We start from the raw sequence: 17,966 nt of genomic DNA, 5'->3' as shown, positions 1-17,966 counted from the left end.
ATAATAACCGTTCATGTATTTTATGAACAGCAAAAAATACGCAAAGGAAAAAGAAAAATCATGTTTTAAGGCAAAAGGGGATTTTATTATATTCACTAACTTAAAAAAAAGAGGAAAACACCACCCCCCCTTTCGCAAAGCATAGAAAACAACAAGTTCAACATTTCACACTTAAATGCTTTCATTTGAACGATTTCGAAGTGAATACCTACAAGCAAAAAAATTGATTGCATTTTTATGTAAAAAAAAAATTACATACAAAATTGATATTCCTTCTTCATCCCGTTGTGTGCAATTGTACTCACACAACATGCGCAACATATGCCCTGATTAAATTGTAGTTGCAACTTAAAGCAGCGAATCATACCAGCGCTCGCAAAAGTCGTAGTTGGGAGGACACACCTTCGCGTGGAATACATAAGGCCTCTTTCCAACATCACCATGTGGTGTGGGCGCGCATAACTATCAGAAGTGTATATGACAAGCTGGACTGAACTTTTTTCCCCTTTCGCGCTCTACCCTTTTTACAATTTTCTTCGCATCATCACAGAGGTAAGCGAAAAAGATCAACGCAGACGATTGGATAAATAAATGAGCGAATAAAGTGATACACACATTTACGCAGAAAAATATTGCCCCATATAGACAGTGTCACCATGTTTTGCTGTATCGGCGAAACAGACCTGTTTAGTTACCTTTTTAGACGCAACATGCAATATCCTTTTTGTTATGGTTGCTTTTTTTTTCATCACGCCTATATGGAGCAGCATTCTGCAGCATTGCTCATTGGATATGTTGTGGCTTTGTGTAAAAATTTCATAGCAGTGAGTAAAACTACTGCGCAGCAACGATAAGGTGTATTATGACAAATGTTCACCGCCATAGTTGTGTTAAAATGTGTGCTTATTTTCACGAATAGCTTTTTTTTTCTTGCGCACATTATACACACCTTTTTTTTGTTAATTAGGGGCAAGGCATCTTTTTTATAACATTGCTCGAATGGAGGTAAATTATTATTTTTTTTTTGATTGTTTTTTTGGCAAATGCTACGGTTTACTTTGTTTCATTTTGTCACCTTTTGAGCGTGTGTTTTTATGGGGCAGTTTGCATATGAATATTTAAGGGTATGGGAAAATCTCCCACATGTACATTCGCACGTTTGCGCGTTCAGTGTGAGCACATATATGTGTACATATTCAAGCGTGTTCTTGCATACATTTCGTCGATTTGTAATTTTTGCGAGTGTAAATTGGAGAGAGGAATTAAAAAAACGGCACAAAGATGATAGTCGTAGATCTTCGGGCTGAAAAGAAAGAATAAACACAGCCAAAAAAAAAAAACTGCGATCATAATTGAGTGTATTGAAAATGTACACCCAGCGATTAGAGCAGTTTTATGTGAAATGAAGTAACAAGGAACGGGAAAAAAAAAAAAAAAAAAAAAAAAAAAAAATGACATAGCATAGCATGCAGAATAACCAGCTCAAAAAAAAAAAAAAAAAAAAACAATAACCGTTTGACGAGTCCCCAGTAAGATATTTCACCAATTCGTTTGTTTTTTTCTACAGGAAAAATCAAAAGAGAACAAAATTGTGAACTGCAAAAATTAGTTGTATATAATACTCCCATCGCGGCAATGATTTCTTTCAGCCCCATGGGTATTAAAAATTTCAACTGTGCCCTTTGAGAAATTTCGACAAACCAGTTGATAAATAGCTCTACGTACGTACGCACTGACGCATTGAAGTGTTTACTCCTTGGAGCATTGAAGCGCTGTAAGGCCCAAACGTGAAACACTGACAGGCGTGAACTCCAAGTAGGGCAGATCGTGGAGAGAGGATGGCGAAACAAAGGTTGACGGCCTTGGATATACGTGCGATAATCACCCTGTGCAAAAACATCCTTGTCGGATGTGTAGTAACGAACATTTATAACATCTCCAACAAAATTTACGTTTTAAAATGCTCGAAAAAGGAGCAGAAGTATTTTTTCCTAGTGGAAGCTGAAAAGAGAATCCATATAACAGAATGGAAAAGGGAAAAAGATGTGATGCCATCGGCATTTACTATGAAGTTAAGGAAGCATTTGAGGTCTAGAAAAATTACCAACATAAGCCAACTGGGAGGAGACAGAGTCGTTGATATTCAATTTGGCTTCGACGATAAAGCATGCCATCTTATTGTGGAGTTATACATTGCTGGAAATATTATCCTCACAGACAATAACCATAAAATACTGTCCATTTTGAAGAGCAATGATGCTATCGGAAAGAAATATAAAATAAATGATGTGTACAATGTAGAAGAACACACATCCATCTTGCTGCACAAAAATTTGGAGATAATCGACATAGAAAATGTAAAGAAGAGTATCAACGAAATGATGCTTCTTTATAACGAAGTCACCCTTGAGGATGTTTCTTCCATATCGAAGGATGTAGTAGTTGATGAGGGGCGTACTGGCGCCATGTCGCATGAGTTTCAAAATGGCCAAGTGGAAGATACGAATGTGGGGTTGGCACAAAATAAAGCAATTTTTGGTGAACGCGCCAAGGGTGTGGACGAAAAGGACACAGTCAGCAAAAAGGACACAGTGAGCAAAAAGGCCACGGTCAGCAAACAGAGGAGTGACAATAATAATGGTGTTAGGACACAAAAGGGAACTGTAAAGAATGGCGGTGAGGAAGAAGCACACCGAGGCAGTGAGGGTAAAGCAAAAAATAAGGGGAACAGCAACGCCAAATTGAAAAGCGCCAAACATGTGGAGGATAAAACATCGGCAAGTTTGAACAACAGCTCGAATAAAAAAATCAGTACCCCCATTGGTAGCGATAATGAGAAAAGTAAAAAGATGAAGAAGCTTAAAACGTTGACTGATTTAGCCAGCAAGCTTATTGTGTTTGCTCATAGCGATTTAATTATCCATTCGTTAATCGCATGTGATGTGAACCCCTCCGATTCGTTGGAGAAATACAGCTTGAGTGACTTGGGCCAGATTTTGTTCAAAGCGATAAATGAGGCGCTATGTGTGCTGAACAGTTTTAGCATCGAGGGGAGTTGCGTGAAGGGGTACGGCTTTGTCCCGAGGGGTAGTGCAAAATGCGAAAAGGGAACAAAAGCGGAAAAGAATAAAACCGACGGTGGGGGTGGTGAAGGGAAAATTGAAGCCAAGACGAATGATGACAAAGGAGCAGTCAAGGAGGAAGACAAAAATGGGGAAGTGATCGCATTTACAGAGTTTTCCCCAATCATTTTGAACAATCATAAAAATAAAGTGGAGGAAAATAAATTGGAGGTCATTAATTTTGATGACTTTAACAAATGCGTAGATACCTATTTCAGTAGAATGGAATTGTCCAAGTACGACAAACAGCAGGAAGTGATTAAGATTAAAAAATCTCTTACTAAAATGGATAAAATTAAGTTAGACCATGAAAGGAGAATTGAACAGTTAGAGAAGGAAGTTAGTTCGTTGAAGAAAAAAATTTCCCTAATTCAAATGAACGACGAATTGGTTGAGCAAGCCATACAGTTAATGCGTGCCGCGGTGGCGACGAATGCCAATTGGGAAAAAATCTGGGAGCATATTAAGCTTTTTAAGAAGCAGAATCATCCCATAGCATTGCGGATTAGCTCCGTGAATTTTAACAACTGCGAAATGGAGTTGCTGTTAGATGATGAAGAGGCAACCGAACAGGGAAGCGATGACCTCTCTAGTGAAGCAAACGAACAGGGAAGCGACGATCCATCCAGTGAGGCAAACGAACAACAGTCAAAAGGGAAAGCATCCAACAGGGAGGTTGCAACAAGAAGCAGGTTTGCAGTTACCATAAATTTAAACAACTCTGTGTATGGAAATGTAGAAGATTATCAGAAGCTGAGAAAGAAGGCAGAAGAAAAAATCAGGAAAACAAAAATATCCACCAACTTTGCTGTAAAAAAAGTGGAAAAAAAAAAGAAAAAGAAAATAAACAGAAGGGAAAACATAACAAGACAGTTGGTCAAATTCAAAAGTTAAGAAGAGTCTACTGGTTTGAGAAGTTCCACTGGTTTATCTCGTCGGAAAATTATTTAGTCATTGCTGGGAGGGACGCTCTGCAAAATGAAATTTTGTTTAGGAGGTATTTCCAAAAGAATGATATTTATGTGCATGCAGATATTCATGGTGCTTCGACATGTATTATCAAAAATCCGCATAAGGACATCCCCATTCCGGAGAAAACCCTGTCCGAGGCTGGCCAGCTAGCCATTTGTAGAAGTTCTGCATGGAATAATAAAATTATTACTTCGGCTTGGTGGGTGCATTACCATCAAGTTAGCAAATCAGCCCCAGCAGGGGAATACTTAAAAACGGGGTCCTTTGTAATCAGGGGGAAGAAGAATTATTTGCCGCACGTCAAGCTGGAAATGGGATTGTGTATAATTTTTCAGGTGGACAATGCTGCGCTGGACAATAACGAGGAAAACAATTTGGACGACACGCAGAGGAGCTTCGAAAATGATGGTGAGAAGAGGAGCAGCGACGGAGATCACGCAGTTGTGGGGGATGCCGTTGTGGGGGATGCCGTTGTGGGGGGTGCCCCTATGGATACCTGCACCGGAGAGGGTTGCACCGGAGGGGGTTGCATCCAAGCTGGTAATCCTTACACTGGTCCAACGGAAGGAAGTTTCATCCCTGCGACAGTTCTTACGAAGGGTAGACCCCCACACAACAGTGGTAGTATATCCGCCGAATGTACCTCCCCTTCGGCATCGAACATGTGCTTCGAATTGCAGGATGCCCCAGAAGGTATAAAGAATGCGAATTGTGTGAACAGGTGCGTTGCGTCAATTGTGCCATGTAGGGGGTATTTAAAAAGGTGTGAAAGGAAGAAGAGACATTTATACAACCATTTTGTTGGCTTCTTCCTTCCAGACAGAAATAGAACAAATCTGTTGAATCAGAATTTTGAGAAAAAGTTCGACCAGGTCTTTCCCATTTTGGAAAAATTAGGAATCGTGTACAGTTACGATTATGCTATTGTGAAAGGGTTGTTAAGATGGGTAGCATCCAATTTGTGCTCCGATGAACATAATTACAGAGCAGTATTTAAGTCCCTCATACGTAGCAGAAATGGGCATTTATCAAAATGCGGTATGTGCACCGCTGGGAAGAGGGCTTACAAAAGGTTGCTATTCATAATTTACAAAATCTGCATGTATTTCTTTCTAGATACTTATTACCCCTTTTTGAAAGAGTACACGTCGTTGGGGGATTCCACTTTGGAAGAAGCTTTCCCCATTTTGAACCCATTTTTTAGAAGGTTAAAAAATGCTATAACTTTTTTTGTTTCGCATAAAGGGTTTGCACAGAAGGGCAGTTACACATGTCTCAATTTATATTTAGAAGGAATCCCAAGTATGGCGTGCACTGGTAGGCATGATGGCTCGTTTGACGGATTGGGAGGTTGTACGAGGATGGTTAGTAATGGGATGGAATTGAAGAAGTTTTTTTCTCCTAGCTTTAGGAATGGAGGGTCACCCGAATGGCTTGAGAATAACTGTGTAAAGGATTATTTATGCGAAAGGGGAAAAAAACGGATCCCATTTATTTTTGTCGAGTGCATGGTGTACGGGGCGCCCCCCCCAGTGGCCTTCAAAGATGAGGACCCAAATGATTCAGAGTCGGATAAGAAAGTAAAGGAGGAACTGGTCGACCACCCATCGGTAAGTAGCCATGATGAGAAGAGAGAGTATAACGAAGGGGAGGAGAAGACAAAAAAAGTTTCCTTTGTAAGGGATGATGGTGAAGAAGGTCCCAAATTGGTAAGACCCGCGAGGTCGCGCAAGGCTACAGGGTTTGTAAAAATGGACATGAGTAAGCTGCTCCAGGAGATAGAGGAGGAAGAGCAGCAGGAAGGAGAAGAAGTAGGAGGAGGGGTAGAGGCAACCAAGGAGACAGGCACCTCCACCAAAGTTACGCTTTGCGAAGCGGGGGAGAGAAGGGGTGAGAAAAAAAGCGTCACATTTACGTCAGAGGATGAGTCGGCTGGTGATGCAAAACAACCCTCGTTGAATGTGCCTAGGCCAGTAAGGTCACGCAAACCCACGGGCTTCGTCAAAATGGATGTAAGCAAGTTGTTGGAGCAGATAGGGAATGAACACAGTTTTGAGGATGCGGGAGAGGCGAGTGAAGCGAGCGCGGTGAGCCAGGTGACCCTTGTGAGTAATTCAAATATCGAGATTAAGGAGGACGGAGCCAAGCAAGAACGGACAAATGTGACGTTCAGCGAGAATTCGCGTAGACCCAGTATAAGAAAAAAAAGCGTGTCTTTCAGTTCTGAGGATGAACATATCTACGTCGAAAGGCAAGAGTCGCTCACCATGCCGAGGCCGGTTAGGTCGCGAAAGCCCACAGGTTATGTCAAGATGGATGTTAGCAAGTTGCTGGAGGAGATAGAGAATGAAGAGAAGTCCGACGGGGCGGGTACAGATGGTGCATCTGGTGCAGCTGATGAAGCGGGTGTTTCTGGCGATACGGACGAAACGAGCCTTGCGAACCATGTGAATGGTCTCCATGCAGAGGACGAACATAAGGAGGAGACACCAAAAGTGACGTTCGCCGAGGGTGCACTTAGTACCGATTTGAAGAAAAAAAGCGTGTCCTTCAGTTACGAAGATGTTTATATGCAAGGCGAGAAAAATGAATCGATGAATGCGCCCAGGCCAGTGAGGTCGCGCAAACCCACAGGCTTCGTCAAAATGGATGTTAGCAAGTTGCTGGAGGAGATAGATCTTGAAGAGAAGTATGACGAAGGGCAGGAAGACACAGAAAAAATGGAACCACAAGGGGTGAAAGGCACTGACATGACTCCAAGTGATGATCAAAAGGAAAAAAAAGTTACCTTTACTCCGCAGGGTGGAAAATCTGTTTCTGTGAAGGAACCAATGTCACCGAGCTTTTCCAGACCGGCCAGACCTCGCAAAGCAACTGGTTTTGTCAAAATGGATTTGAGCAAGCTGCTGGAGGATGTGGAAGGGGGAGAGGAGCACGGAGGGGAGAATGGCGGAGACAGAAGTAGTGACGCAGGGGCGGCACCACAAGGGAAGAAAGATTTCGATGGTGACAACGATGATGACGACGACAATGACGACGACGATGATGATGGAGGTGGAGAAGAAGGAAGCTGTCAGGAAAGCGAGGAATCGGACGAGAGCGAGGAATCGGACGAGAGCAACCAATCGGACGAGAGCGACCAATCGGATGAGAGCGACCAATCGGACAGCGATGACCAAACGGATAGGGATGGAGGGGACAGCGACAGTGATGATAGCCATGATGGAAACGTACAATCCAGTGGAAATAAACGTAGGGAAAAAGGAAATAATAAAAAGGGAAGTCATGAAGAAGGGACGAATGAGGGGAATGGGGATGACCAAAATGGGGAGAGAAAATGTAGAAATAATTCAAATAAACAGAGTGAAAATAAGGCCAAAAAAAATGCCATAAAGGAACAAAGTGTTTCTGCTAACCACGGAACTGTGAAGGACCAAAAAAAGGATAAGGTAATAAAGTGGTAAAATGGCAGCAAAAGGGAACGTACCGATCGTTTGACGAAGAAAAAAAAAAAAATTGCAAAATTATTATATCAGGCCAGTTTCGCAAGTGAAACGTTTTTATATGATAAGCAATGTTATGGAAAAAAAAGAACAAAGCAAATACATATGCTATTTTTTTTTTTTTTCAGAGTTGCGTGCACCTGTTGAGAGGAGCAAGAACGAAAAAGAAGCGAATGAAGAAAAAGTACCGGGAACAGGATGACGACGATGAGGAGAGGCAGCTGCACATGAAGATAATTGGGGCAAGAAAGGTTAGCGAAAAAGGGGACGAACATATGCTTGCAACTGCGTTTTGTGTAAAGTGTGTATTCCTCTTTTGTATTGTGATGTTACCACGTCGTTCCGTTCATCACTCGATTTTCCCCGTGACTGTACATGCAAATTTCTGGAAACTCCCCCTTTTGCAGATGAAGCACGAGACGGAGAAGGCAAAAGTAGAGAAGCTGGAGAGTAAGGCGACGGAGCAGGAAAACAAATATAAGAGCCCCAAAGAAGTCACAATCAATTTTGAGGAAATAAATGAGGAAGAAATGAAGGTACAAGAAAAAAAAAGAAAAAATTACACTTCGCATTAACACAAGGGAAAAATACATACTTATGTATATCTATATATATACGAACCTGTGTGTACACATTTAGTGAATCCCTTTGAGGGGAAAACATGAGGAACCTCTATGGACGCACTTCTGCGTCGCGAATCACACGGCAAGCGAACTCCCACTTTACCCCTCCTTCGTAGGACAAAATGAGCGAATTAAAGAAATTGGTGTGCACCCCCAAGGAAGGAGATAACTTGGTATTTGCAATTCCGATGTGTGCTCCTTATTCAGCCATTCAGGTAAGAAACCATTAGCCTTTTGGCAGAAAGTGAAATTGCCTGCCAAGATATGCGACGTAACCATATGGTTCTCATTTTTTTTGTGTTGTTCCTCCATCGTACCTTTTGTAGAATCAAAAATACAAAGTGAAACTGATCCCCGGAAATGCAAAAAAGGGGAAAGTTGCCGAATCGTGCATTTCGTACTTCCTGAAAATGTCAACAGAAGAAAAGGAAAAGGAGCTCATCAAAAATATATCGGTATGGCAACCCTAAATTTTATCCACCCAACTTTTTACTTTACTACGTTGAGAGGGCACCTTTATTTGACGCGTCATATCAACAGAGAGTGTCTAATAAGCGCTGCGGCAGTTGTCTTTTTTGTATGAGCAATTGCCCTGCTTCTGTAACCACATTTTTATTCGTAATATTTTCCATATGATTGACATGGTACATTTGGATGTGTAACAAATGAGTGTCTCCTGTTGAGCAAACAAACTTTGCAGTAAACGTATGCATCTCTGCGAAATGGGCGTAAATGGACACGTCACATGGGCACCTCTCTTTTTTTTTTAATGTGCAGGTGGACGAACTGGGAAATTGCATTATAACGAATTCGACCCCAGATTTGAAGGAGTTAAAACCGGCTACGAAGCACAATTTTGTGCAAAAGGGGAAGGGAAAAAAGGTGAAATGAGGAGCTTTGCAGTTTGCCTGGGGGATTGCGTTCCCGGTTGGCGGCATTTTCGACCTAACGGGGTTGAATTAGTCCTTCGTGTAACTATCCATCTGTTTGATTAATTATATATCCAATTATGTATCTAATTATTTTATTTATTTTTTTTTTTGTCGCGCTGACACGTTGACCCGTTGACAAGTTGACCCGTTGACAAGTTGACCCGTTGACAAGTTGACCCGTTGACAAGTTGACCCGTTGACAAGTTGACCCGTTGACAAGTTGACCCGTTGACAAGTTGACCCGTTGACGCTTTGCCCCATTTTGTACACTCTTGCAAAGTGCCTCCCATTTTTGCGTACCCCTGTACACCCTTTCGTGTAAGTGTCCTTTTTTAAAATGTGAAATTCGTTCCACGGCGGGTGAGAAGCCTCGTTTTGCGTGTTCACCATCAGACACACCTTTGCTTATGCATGGCAAAACTGATCGTGCAAAAGTGTGTACCTTTAACAGCAACCCTGTGGTGGTGCGCTGTATGTATATATAAATATATACATATATATATGTAATATGCTTACATATGTGTACAGTTGGACTTGCGCCCTTAGATGTGTTTGCGCTGCGAACGAGTGGAATTGCAATAAGTAGTAACGCCCTAAATTCTGTTGTGGTGGATGCACGCGTGGGCGGTGAACAGCAGGGGGGGGAGTTGGGGTCCATTAAGTGCGATCATAAGTGCATATAACTAGGCCAAAAAAATATACACATGTGTATATATATTTATTTGTGCATGCACTCATTAAAAATACGTTGTCATGTCACCATTTTGCAACTTATTCATTTGGCGAACGATAGGGCGCTGTTGGAAAAGGAACGCACATTCATTTGCGTGGTGTAACTTTTTACAATTTTTTCAAAATGAGTTGTGCACATTTATGGGTGGAAAGAAAACAGGCCAAACGCGCAGCCTCCTTTTTAATTTCTTTTTAAAACGGCAAAAATGTAATTTTTCGGGTGAAGGGGCACGGGGGAAACACACAACGTGGCCACAGATGGATATTTTTATTTATTTTTTTTTCCCTTCAAAAGGTGAATTAAAACGGATAAGTACAACTCGGAAGGTAATCTAATATTGCTATACGATTTGCATAATCGCTATATGAAAAGCTGCCCAACCATTTTGTGCAAATATTTTCTTTCCTTTTTTGTTACAATTTTGGGAAAATATAGAACGCGCTCCTTTTTCAACGTCCACTTGTAGGCCGTTTTAACCAAAAAGAAAAAATTTGCCTCCCCTAGGAAAAAAAAAAAAAAAAAAAATTCCCTTTTCATATATAAAGCGTTACATGGTTAGCTAAGGAGAGTGTGTTTAGTCGTTTTTCTTTCCTTGAAGTGCACCCTGCGCGTATGTTGCTTTTTTGCTTGTTAGCATAGTGCATTACGGGATGCGCACATGGGTGAAATGGCACTGACATTTGCGCACTGCTCATGTGAATGTATAAAAACGCACTACATATGGACATACATATGTACGCACTATACATATGTGCGTAAGCAAAAGAACGCGTGTGAAAGTGCGACGGGCATAAGCAGATATCCGTGCAGGTGCACACGTATGCGCCTATCTAAATGCAGATGGGGGGTTACTACCCGTAACATAGCTGTGCTCACATGTGCCCAACTTCGTAATGTACATTAGCGCACATATGAGGAAATACCACCTTTAATGCGCACGTGCTATCTGCTACTGCCACCTGCTACTGCTACCTGCTACTGCTACCTACTACCTGCTACATGCATTTGTGATCTACATGTGAGCAGCCGCACCGACACGAGTGCATTTACGACATGTGCGCATGTAACAGTTGTGCACATGTTCTATCTGCATACGTGGTAGGTGGGCTCACAAGAAATGCACACATGTGGTGGTACCCACATGGTTGCAAGATCGCATAAACATATATCTACGCATATATATGTCATATATATGTACATACGTTTATATATTTTTTTTTCCAAAAAAAACGGTTTAACACGTGAGCATATGCGACTACGCATGTGACCCTCATCCTGCGTATGACGTTACATAACCGTAGTGGTAAGGACAAAAAAAGAAAAAAAAAAAAAAAAACACGTAAATGTGCGTCGTTTTTTTTTTTTTTTTCTAATCTTTTTTCCACAAAAATATAACGTCATGTGCTTCTCTCATTTTAACAAAATCGAGGACGATTGTGCCATTTTGTAATTGCCCCCTCCCACAAAAAAAAAAAGAAAAAAGTAAATAATTAGTTGTAAAAAAGGAATATTTTTTTATTAATTGTTATCAAAATTGCAAACGAAAAATGAGAACATATTAATAATCTTTTTTTTATAAACATCGTTGTGGGTTTTAACATGCCTATATATCTGATGAATGTATACCAATTTTACGCTCTTTTACTTTTTTTTCTTTTTGTAAAATAAATTCATTTTTCATACTCAAGGGTTGCCAAGTTTTTGCAGTTCTTCACTTTTCCCCATTCACTTGTAATGAGAAAAAGAAAAGGGGGAGAGTTAACATAGAGTGCTCAAATGGGCGAGCAGGTAGAAAAAAAAAAAAAAAAAGCTGCTTGCGCGTCAATCTGTTGGAGAGCCGCGTTGGGATTATCAGCTGATCGGTTAGCTGCCCAAGTAGAAGCACCAGCTTATCGACGAACAACGTAACCCCCCCTGAGGTGAGAACAAAATGATTCGAAAAAAGTACAAAAATTTCAACGACCCCCGAGACAGCGATAAAACGTTGAACCTATGCTTCCTGATTCACCCGAGTTACTACACAGTGTTGGAGTTGGAAGAAGAAGATTTGATAAACAATGAAATACGACACAACTTCTTGCAGCTCGCAAGAAAAATTAATATATATGACAAAACAGAGCCAAAGAAAAATTACAAAAAAACAGATAGCCTAGCTAGAGAGCTAAGTTATATCAAAAGCTGGGAACTATTAAAACACACGTATAAATTTAAAATGCCCATTTTATTTCAAAATATAAAAAAATTTAATTTGCACCACCATGAGATGATTAATTATTTTGCGATAAATTACTATGCGAGGAAAAGGAATTTAGTGAGGAATAAAATAATGGCAACAATACATAGGGACAGGTGTTTTATCATAGACACGGATATGGTTTACTCCATGACTCCTGAGTACATTGCTAAGAATATCGGGAATAGCATAATACCTGAGGAGAAGAAAGAACCTAGATGGAGGCCAAGGGTTAGAAGGGAAAGAGCGCTGCCTTTGTGTGAAAGGAAGAAAAGGCGTTACAATGAAAATGTGTTGGTGAGGAAAGACACCGAGGAGGGGCGGTCATTCGGGGAGTTGCTGCCTGGCGATCAGGGCGAAGACGTTGGTGAGAAGATGATGGTGTGGGAGGAAGGAGAGGAGGCCGAGGTGGTGAGAGTGGAGGAAGTGGAAGAAGGAGAGGAGGCCGAAGTGGTGAGAGTGGAGGAAGTGGAGGAAGGAGAGGAGGGCGAAATGGGAGAAGTGCCGACGGTACACGCGAAGCCAAGGGCAAAGACCCCTCCGAGAGCGCGCAATCCAACGAAGAAGGAAGACTCAGACAAAGTGCTAATTTACCTGGACCCCTTTTGCGGGGCTGGAGGAAATAGCCTAAGTATGTCGCACGTTTTTACCATCTCCGCAGACATCGAACTCGCACGAGTGAAGGAATGCCAACATAATTGCAAATTTTATAATAACAACGTAGATTTTATTGTGTGCGATTTTTTTAATATAGTAAATTTATTTAGGGAAAATACAATCGATGTAGTTTTTCTGAGTATCCCCTGGGGAGGACCATCATACAAAAAGAAAAAAAATTTCAAGTTACACTGCCCAGGGAAGAAATTAACTGTATATTCCTGTTTGAGGGAATCCATGAAGTTAACAAAAAATGTAATTTTTTATTTGCCTCGAAATGTGTGTATGATGGATTTGTATGGCCTATTCTGGTACTACCAGAAATTGGCAAATGGAAAAAATAAATTAAAAAACCAAAGCACATCGAACGAACTTTTTATCGAGCTGTATGCCAACAGAGCTAGGTGCCTAGTGGACGAACAACACGACAACAGTGTCCAAAATTTTCACTACTTTTTTAACAAGCAGGCAGACATGCAGAGCAACGAGTTCGACATTGGGAAGCAGGGAAATCTTTTCAGCATTAACATAGATGAATGCAACCAATTTTTGAATCAGCCCAAGGAGCAAAAAAAGAAAAAGAAGAAGAGGCGGACCATTGGGCATGTGGAAGACATTTACAAGATTAATGTGACGGGGGAGAGAAGTGAGGTCAAGGTGAGAGAGGGGAAGAGGGCCAAGGCGAGAGGGGGAGAGAGGGCCAAGACGGAGGCAAAAAGCGAAGGAGGCACAAAAGGCGAAGGAGGCAGAACAGCCCAAGGAGGCACAAAGGGCGAAGGAAGCAGAACAGTCCAAGGCGAATCGGGTGCCCAAATCGAAGCGACCGGGAGCGGCAACGCCACGGATAAACGCGCCGATCGTGGCAGGAAGAAGAAGCGCGCGTCGGTGTGGAAATGGCATAACACGTGCATGGTTGTATACCTGGGGAAAATAACCAAAGTGCTAAAGAAAAACAAAACGATCAATTACAACAGCATATACTACCTGCACAAGGAGTTATCCAAATGTAACATGGAAAAGGTGAGAAACAGGGGAGAGATGAATTTCTCCCTGTACAGACATTTATGCAATAAAAAAAAAAACATCATTCACAATATCACGAAGAAAGTTGAAAAGAGAGAAATTTGTGTAAACAAAAATGAAAGGACGTATAACATTTTAATTAATCACAAAAATGTCTTCTTCCTAAATTACTTTATCGATAAAAAATTAAACGAACTTATGAACAACATCCTTGGCCTTTTTTTTAAAAATGTAAAAAATATTATTGGGTTTGAAAAAGTCAGCTTTTTAAATAAAGTATTTATTAACTTGGACAGTTCCCTATTAAACGCCTTAACGAGAAGATTAACAATGGGACATAACATAAAAAAATATGAAACGTATATTTATTCGGACATGTTGGGTAAGAGTTGCGGGCTATATGTGATAACAGATTATTTTAACTTCATTTTGAGTGAAATTAAAAAAGTAGTTATCATTCTGTTTGGAATTTATTTGCACGACATCAGTTTTATGAAATATTTTTTTAAAAAGCAAAAGTACCAATAAAAAAATTGAGAAATAAAAAAAGTTTTAATAACATCCATTATACCATTGTTCGACTTCTGTTCAAATTTATTCTCTACATTGATTTGTTTAAAAATATTTTAAGCAATAATATCAAGTTGGAAGAATTTTTCAACAAAAATATTGTAAGTACAGGGCTGGCGAATTTATTGGAATATTTGGACATAGCAAACAATGACTATAACTTTATTAAGTATAAAAATAAAAAAGATTTTTCCTTTTCGTTTAAAAATTTAATCAAAAATTTTATTACACTTTCTGTTAACATGGAGATTAATGGAAAGGTGATACACACGGAGGAAATTACGAAACTGTACTTTAGATTTTTGTTCAACGTGTATGAGCCGGATGTACTCCTGCACGAACTGCAGAGTGATCTTTACGAAGACCAAGACGAAGATCAAGTAAAGTGCTATCAGTGGCACTTATGCCTAGCTGCAGTGAACTTTTTCACCAAGCAGTTTTTTTACAATATGAATATAACGTCCTTCTTGGATTATTTCAATTCGCTCATTTATTTTTACTTCAACCAGATGTATGTTTTGTCCAAATGTCACCGAAATTATTCAAATTTGTTTATTGTTCGTTTGAATAATTTTCTCTACGACAGTTTTTGCGTGAATATTTTGTAGCTTTTTTACAATCGCAGCGTGGGTGGAGAAGCTGCTAGCATCTTTTTGCGGCATAGTGATCTACTTGTGTGGCGTGTGCACCTACTAATCCAGCATTCTACACTTATTTTTGTAGCTTTGCACGTCCGTTTGGCCGCTAAGTAGGCTGGTCCCTAGCATGCGCGCACTCCCCCGCAATCAGGCGTCACTCGCAACGAGGCGTCACCCGCAACCAGGAATCACCCCGTGTACAACTGCCCACGGATGTATTTCTAGTTGTGTACATTAACATTCAGCGAGTGCTACCCATACGTGTAACTATAAAAAATGTTTTTTTTAGTAAATCACCTTTGAGTTTTTTTTTTTCCTTTTTTTTTGATTCTCCTATTTTTTGTTTTTCCCATCATCCAGTTTACACAAAAGTGTTAATTAACATTCGGAACCATAAATATAACTAAGCATGTACAATGTTCCCTTTTAGAAGTTCGCAGGGAGGGTTGTGGTGGTAATAATGGGAGTGACCCTACCCCTGTAAAGCATCGAGTTTGTTCGGAATGGTTGTAAAAGGGGGAGCCGCAGATGTGTGCACATGAGTACATTCTTGTGTACACATCTCACGGTGTTTTGTATATCCGTGCAAATGAGTGTTCTACTCCTCTTCCCGTTGTGCTATATCCACCTGACAGGTTAAACAGAGAAAATAATTTGCCAAAGGGGTGCAACATGTACGTCAGCAGAGATGCACATTTTTAGTACCCATAGGGAAGTTATAATGTAGATATGTGCGCACCTCTGTTTGCTCATTTTTGCCGCACCTCCATATGAACAATCTGATTAGATGAAGTAGCTCACGGGAATAAAGCAAAACTCAACAGATAAAAAAAAAAAAAATGCATACACGGATGACATTTTATAAGATGGTGTGAAATAAAAAGTAAATTTTGATAACTCAGTGCGAAGTGCCAAATTGCGGAAAAACAATTTCGTTCGCTTAAAAAGGGAAGGGAGAGCTTCCTCTACTCCCATTTGAGAAGGTAGACGGAGATAGGCCTATACACGTTGGCACTACGTCCAAAATTGTGAGGAAAAGGAAAAAAAAAAAAAAAAAAAAAAAAAAAGGGGCATCACACTGAAGTCCGGGTTATATATAAAATAGCGAAGGCGAAAAGGTTAATCGAATTGTTTGGTTAAACACTTCTGGTTGGTAAGATGACTCGCATTTCTTATGAGCGCCCGTACTTTTAACGAAGATGAAAATACCGAACCCCCGCGTTTATTTGGATGTTGCCATAGGGGGGAGGAACGCTGGAAGGCTGATATTTGAGGTGAGCCAGGAGTTAACCAAAAGGGGGAGCCCCAAATGGCAGAAGAAAGGAAGAAAGAAAGAAAGAAAGAAAAAAAAAATGAGCGCAAACCACGCACCTCCGCAATTGGAAGCATAACTAATGAGGGCCTCCCTTTCCCACCTTTGCAGCTGTTCATGGATAAGTTACCAATCACCTGTGAAAATTTTCGCTGCCTCTGCACAGGTGATTACCTCACCTGGAAAAGGGATCATTTAAGAAAGAAGTTAGTGTAAATCGTTTTCTTCTTCCATTTAGCAGATTTTTTTTTTTTTTTTTTTCATTCGAAGGTGAGACAGGCCTGGGCTACTACCTGAAACCACGCTGGTACAAGAACTCTCCCATTCATAGAATTGTCACAGATTTCGTAAGGCACCTAAAATGGCTACCTCAGACGTGTAGCGACTAAAGGTGTACTTGTGTAAACCTCCCCCAGTGATTGGTATGTAGATGTTCACCTCAGTGCGCCTATCCAAACACACACACGTTATGTGCACTTTGCACCCCCCTCCCCTCTATTCAGATGTTCCAAGGAGGGGACTTCAATTTTGGGAACGGCTTTGGCGGGGAGTCCATATATGGACAGTACTTCCGAAACGAAAAGTTCATCTACCGGCATTCGAAAAGAGGTCCCACGGGAGGGAAAAGAAACAGAGTGGCGTAAAACGAATGAAGCAAAACGAATGACGCAAAACGAATGATGCAAAACGAATGACGCAAAACGAATGACTCTTGATTTCAGGGTCACTCTTTGGATGAGTTTTTTTCGCTACATATTCGTAGAAACTTCCTCATTTTATTATGCCAACTTAGGCACGCTTACATATCTGTACTCATCGAACGCTTGCTTTCATTTTTCTCTCCCTCTACTGACAGGCGTGCTTTCCATGTGCCAAACGAGGATCAAACATACGAATAACTCCCAATTTTTTGTAACCTTTAAAAGTTGCCCATGGCTGGATAAGAAGCATGTGAGTGTGGGGGGGACAGCCCTAAGGCGTTTTGCTTTTTTGTGAAGTTTCGCGAAATTTTGTTAATCGATTGATTTGCTCACCGGTTGATTTGTTCATTCCCTGCAGGTGGTCTTTGGGCACTTGGAGTACGGATTTGACACCCTGTCGTTTATTGAGGAACAGTCTACCCTAATTGGGAAGCCGAAGAAGCAAGTCTACATTTACAACTGGTATGCTTTCGATGCACAGTTTGGGTGTGGTGACCTTCTCTCGCGTGTGCAATCGTGTGGGAGGCACACACAAATACATTGCAGTGTGCGCGCCGTTTGTAGCACACCGGACTGTATTGGGCAAGCCGATTACACTCTTCCTAATGCGCAACCTTTTTTTCGCCCATTTACAGCGGGGTCATACCACTGGATCGAATCAAACCCAAGTCGCAGGCGACGTCCGACGATGATTACATCATACCGGTAAGGAGAGAAAATGATCCACACCCTGTTCTATGTCACAGCATGCTCTGTAATGCCCATGCGTACGGAGTGTTCTTATTATGGAGAGATACTTCTCTAAAATGTACGCCCCCTTTCGCTCCTCTCCCCTTGCAGGATGTAGAAATGCCGCTATTGGAGCGGGACATCCCTTTTAACGAAAATGCGGACTTCAGCGAGTTGAAAAATATGTACAAGTATAGCAAGCGCGTTTGAGTGAAAAA

At 41.0% G+C, this 17,966-nt stretch overlaps 3 protein-coding genes across 3 annotated transcripts; all 3 read left to right on the top strand.

Moving 5' to 3' along the window:
• Positions 1-1,838: 1,838 nt before the first annotated feature.
• PCYB_131140 (hypothetical protein) lies at positions 1,839-9,111 on the top strand (the record flags this gene model as incomplete). The annotated part of the gene is made up of 7 exons (XM_004224139.1): positions 1,839-3,994; positions 4,018-7,558; positions 7,771-7,848; positions 8,005-8,133; positions 8,337-8,435; positions 8,547-8,675; positions 8,998-9,111. 2 exons carry the CDS (start codon positions 1,839-1,841, stop codon positions 7,556-7,558), a joined length of 5,697 nt encoding a protein of 1,898 aa, XP_004224187.1. The 3' UTR covers positions 7,771-7,848; positions 8,005-8,133; positions 8,337-8,435; positions 8,547-8,675; positions 8,998-9,111.
• Positions 9,112-11,815: 2,704 nt separating this feature from the next.
• On the top strand, positions 11,816-14,976 carry PCYB_131130 (hypothetical protein; the record flags this gene model as incomplete). Its single annotated transcript, XM_004224138.1, has 2 exons — positions 11,816-12,749; positions 12,780-14,976. 2 exons carry the CDS (start codon positions 11,816-11,818, stop codon positions 14,324-14,326), a joined length of 2,481 nt encoding a protein of 826 aa, XP_004224186.1. The 3' UTR covers positions 14,327-14,976.
• A 1,229-nt stretch (positions 14,977-16,205) lies between these two features.
• On the top strand, positions 16,206-17,958 carry PCYB_131120 (cyclophilin; the record flags this gene model as incomplete). The annotated part of the gene is made up of 8 exons (XM_004224137.1): positions 16,206-16,280; positions 16,430-16,484; positions 16,589-16,665; positions 16,822-16,927; positions 17,175-17,269; positions 17,378-17,481; positions 17,655-17,724; positions 17,860-17,958. The coding sequence occupies 8 exons, from the start codon at positions 16,206-16,208 to the stop codon at positions 17,956-17,958; spliced, it is 681 nt and encodes a 226-aa protein (XP_004224185.1).
• Positions 17,959-17,966: the final 8 nt, after the last annotated feature.

Source organism: Plasmodium cynomolgi, chromosome 13, assembly GCF_000321355.1.
Source record: "Plasmodium cynomolgi strain B DNA, chromosome 13, whole genome shotgun sequence".
Taxonomy (NCBI): domain Eukaryota; phylum Apicomplexa; class Aconoidasida; order Haemosporida; family Plasmodiidae; genus Plasmodium; species Plasmodium cynomolgi.
This window is presented reverse-complemented; position numbering and strand designations above follow the sequence as displayed.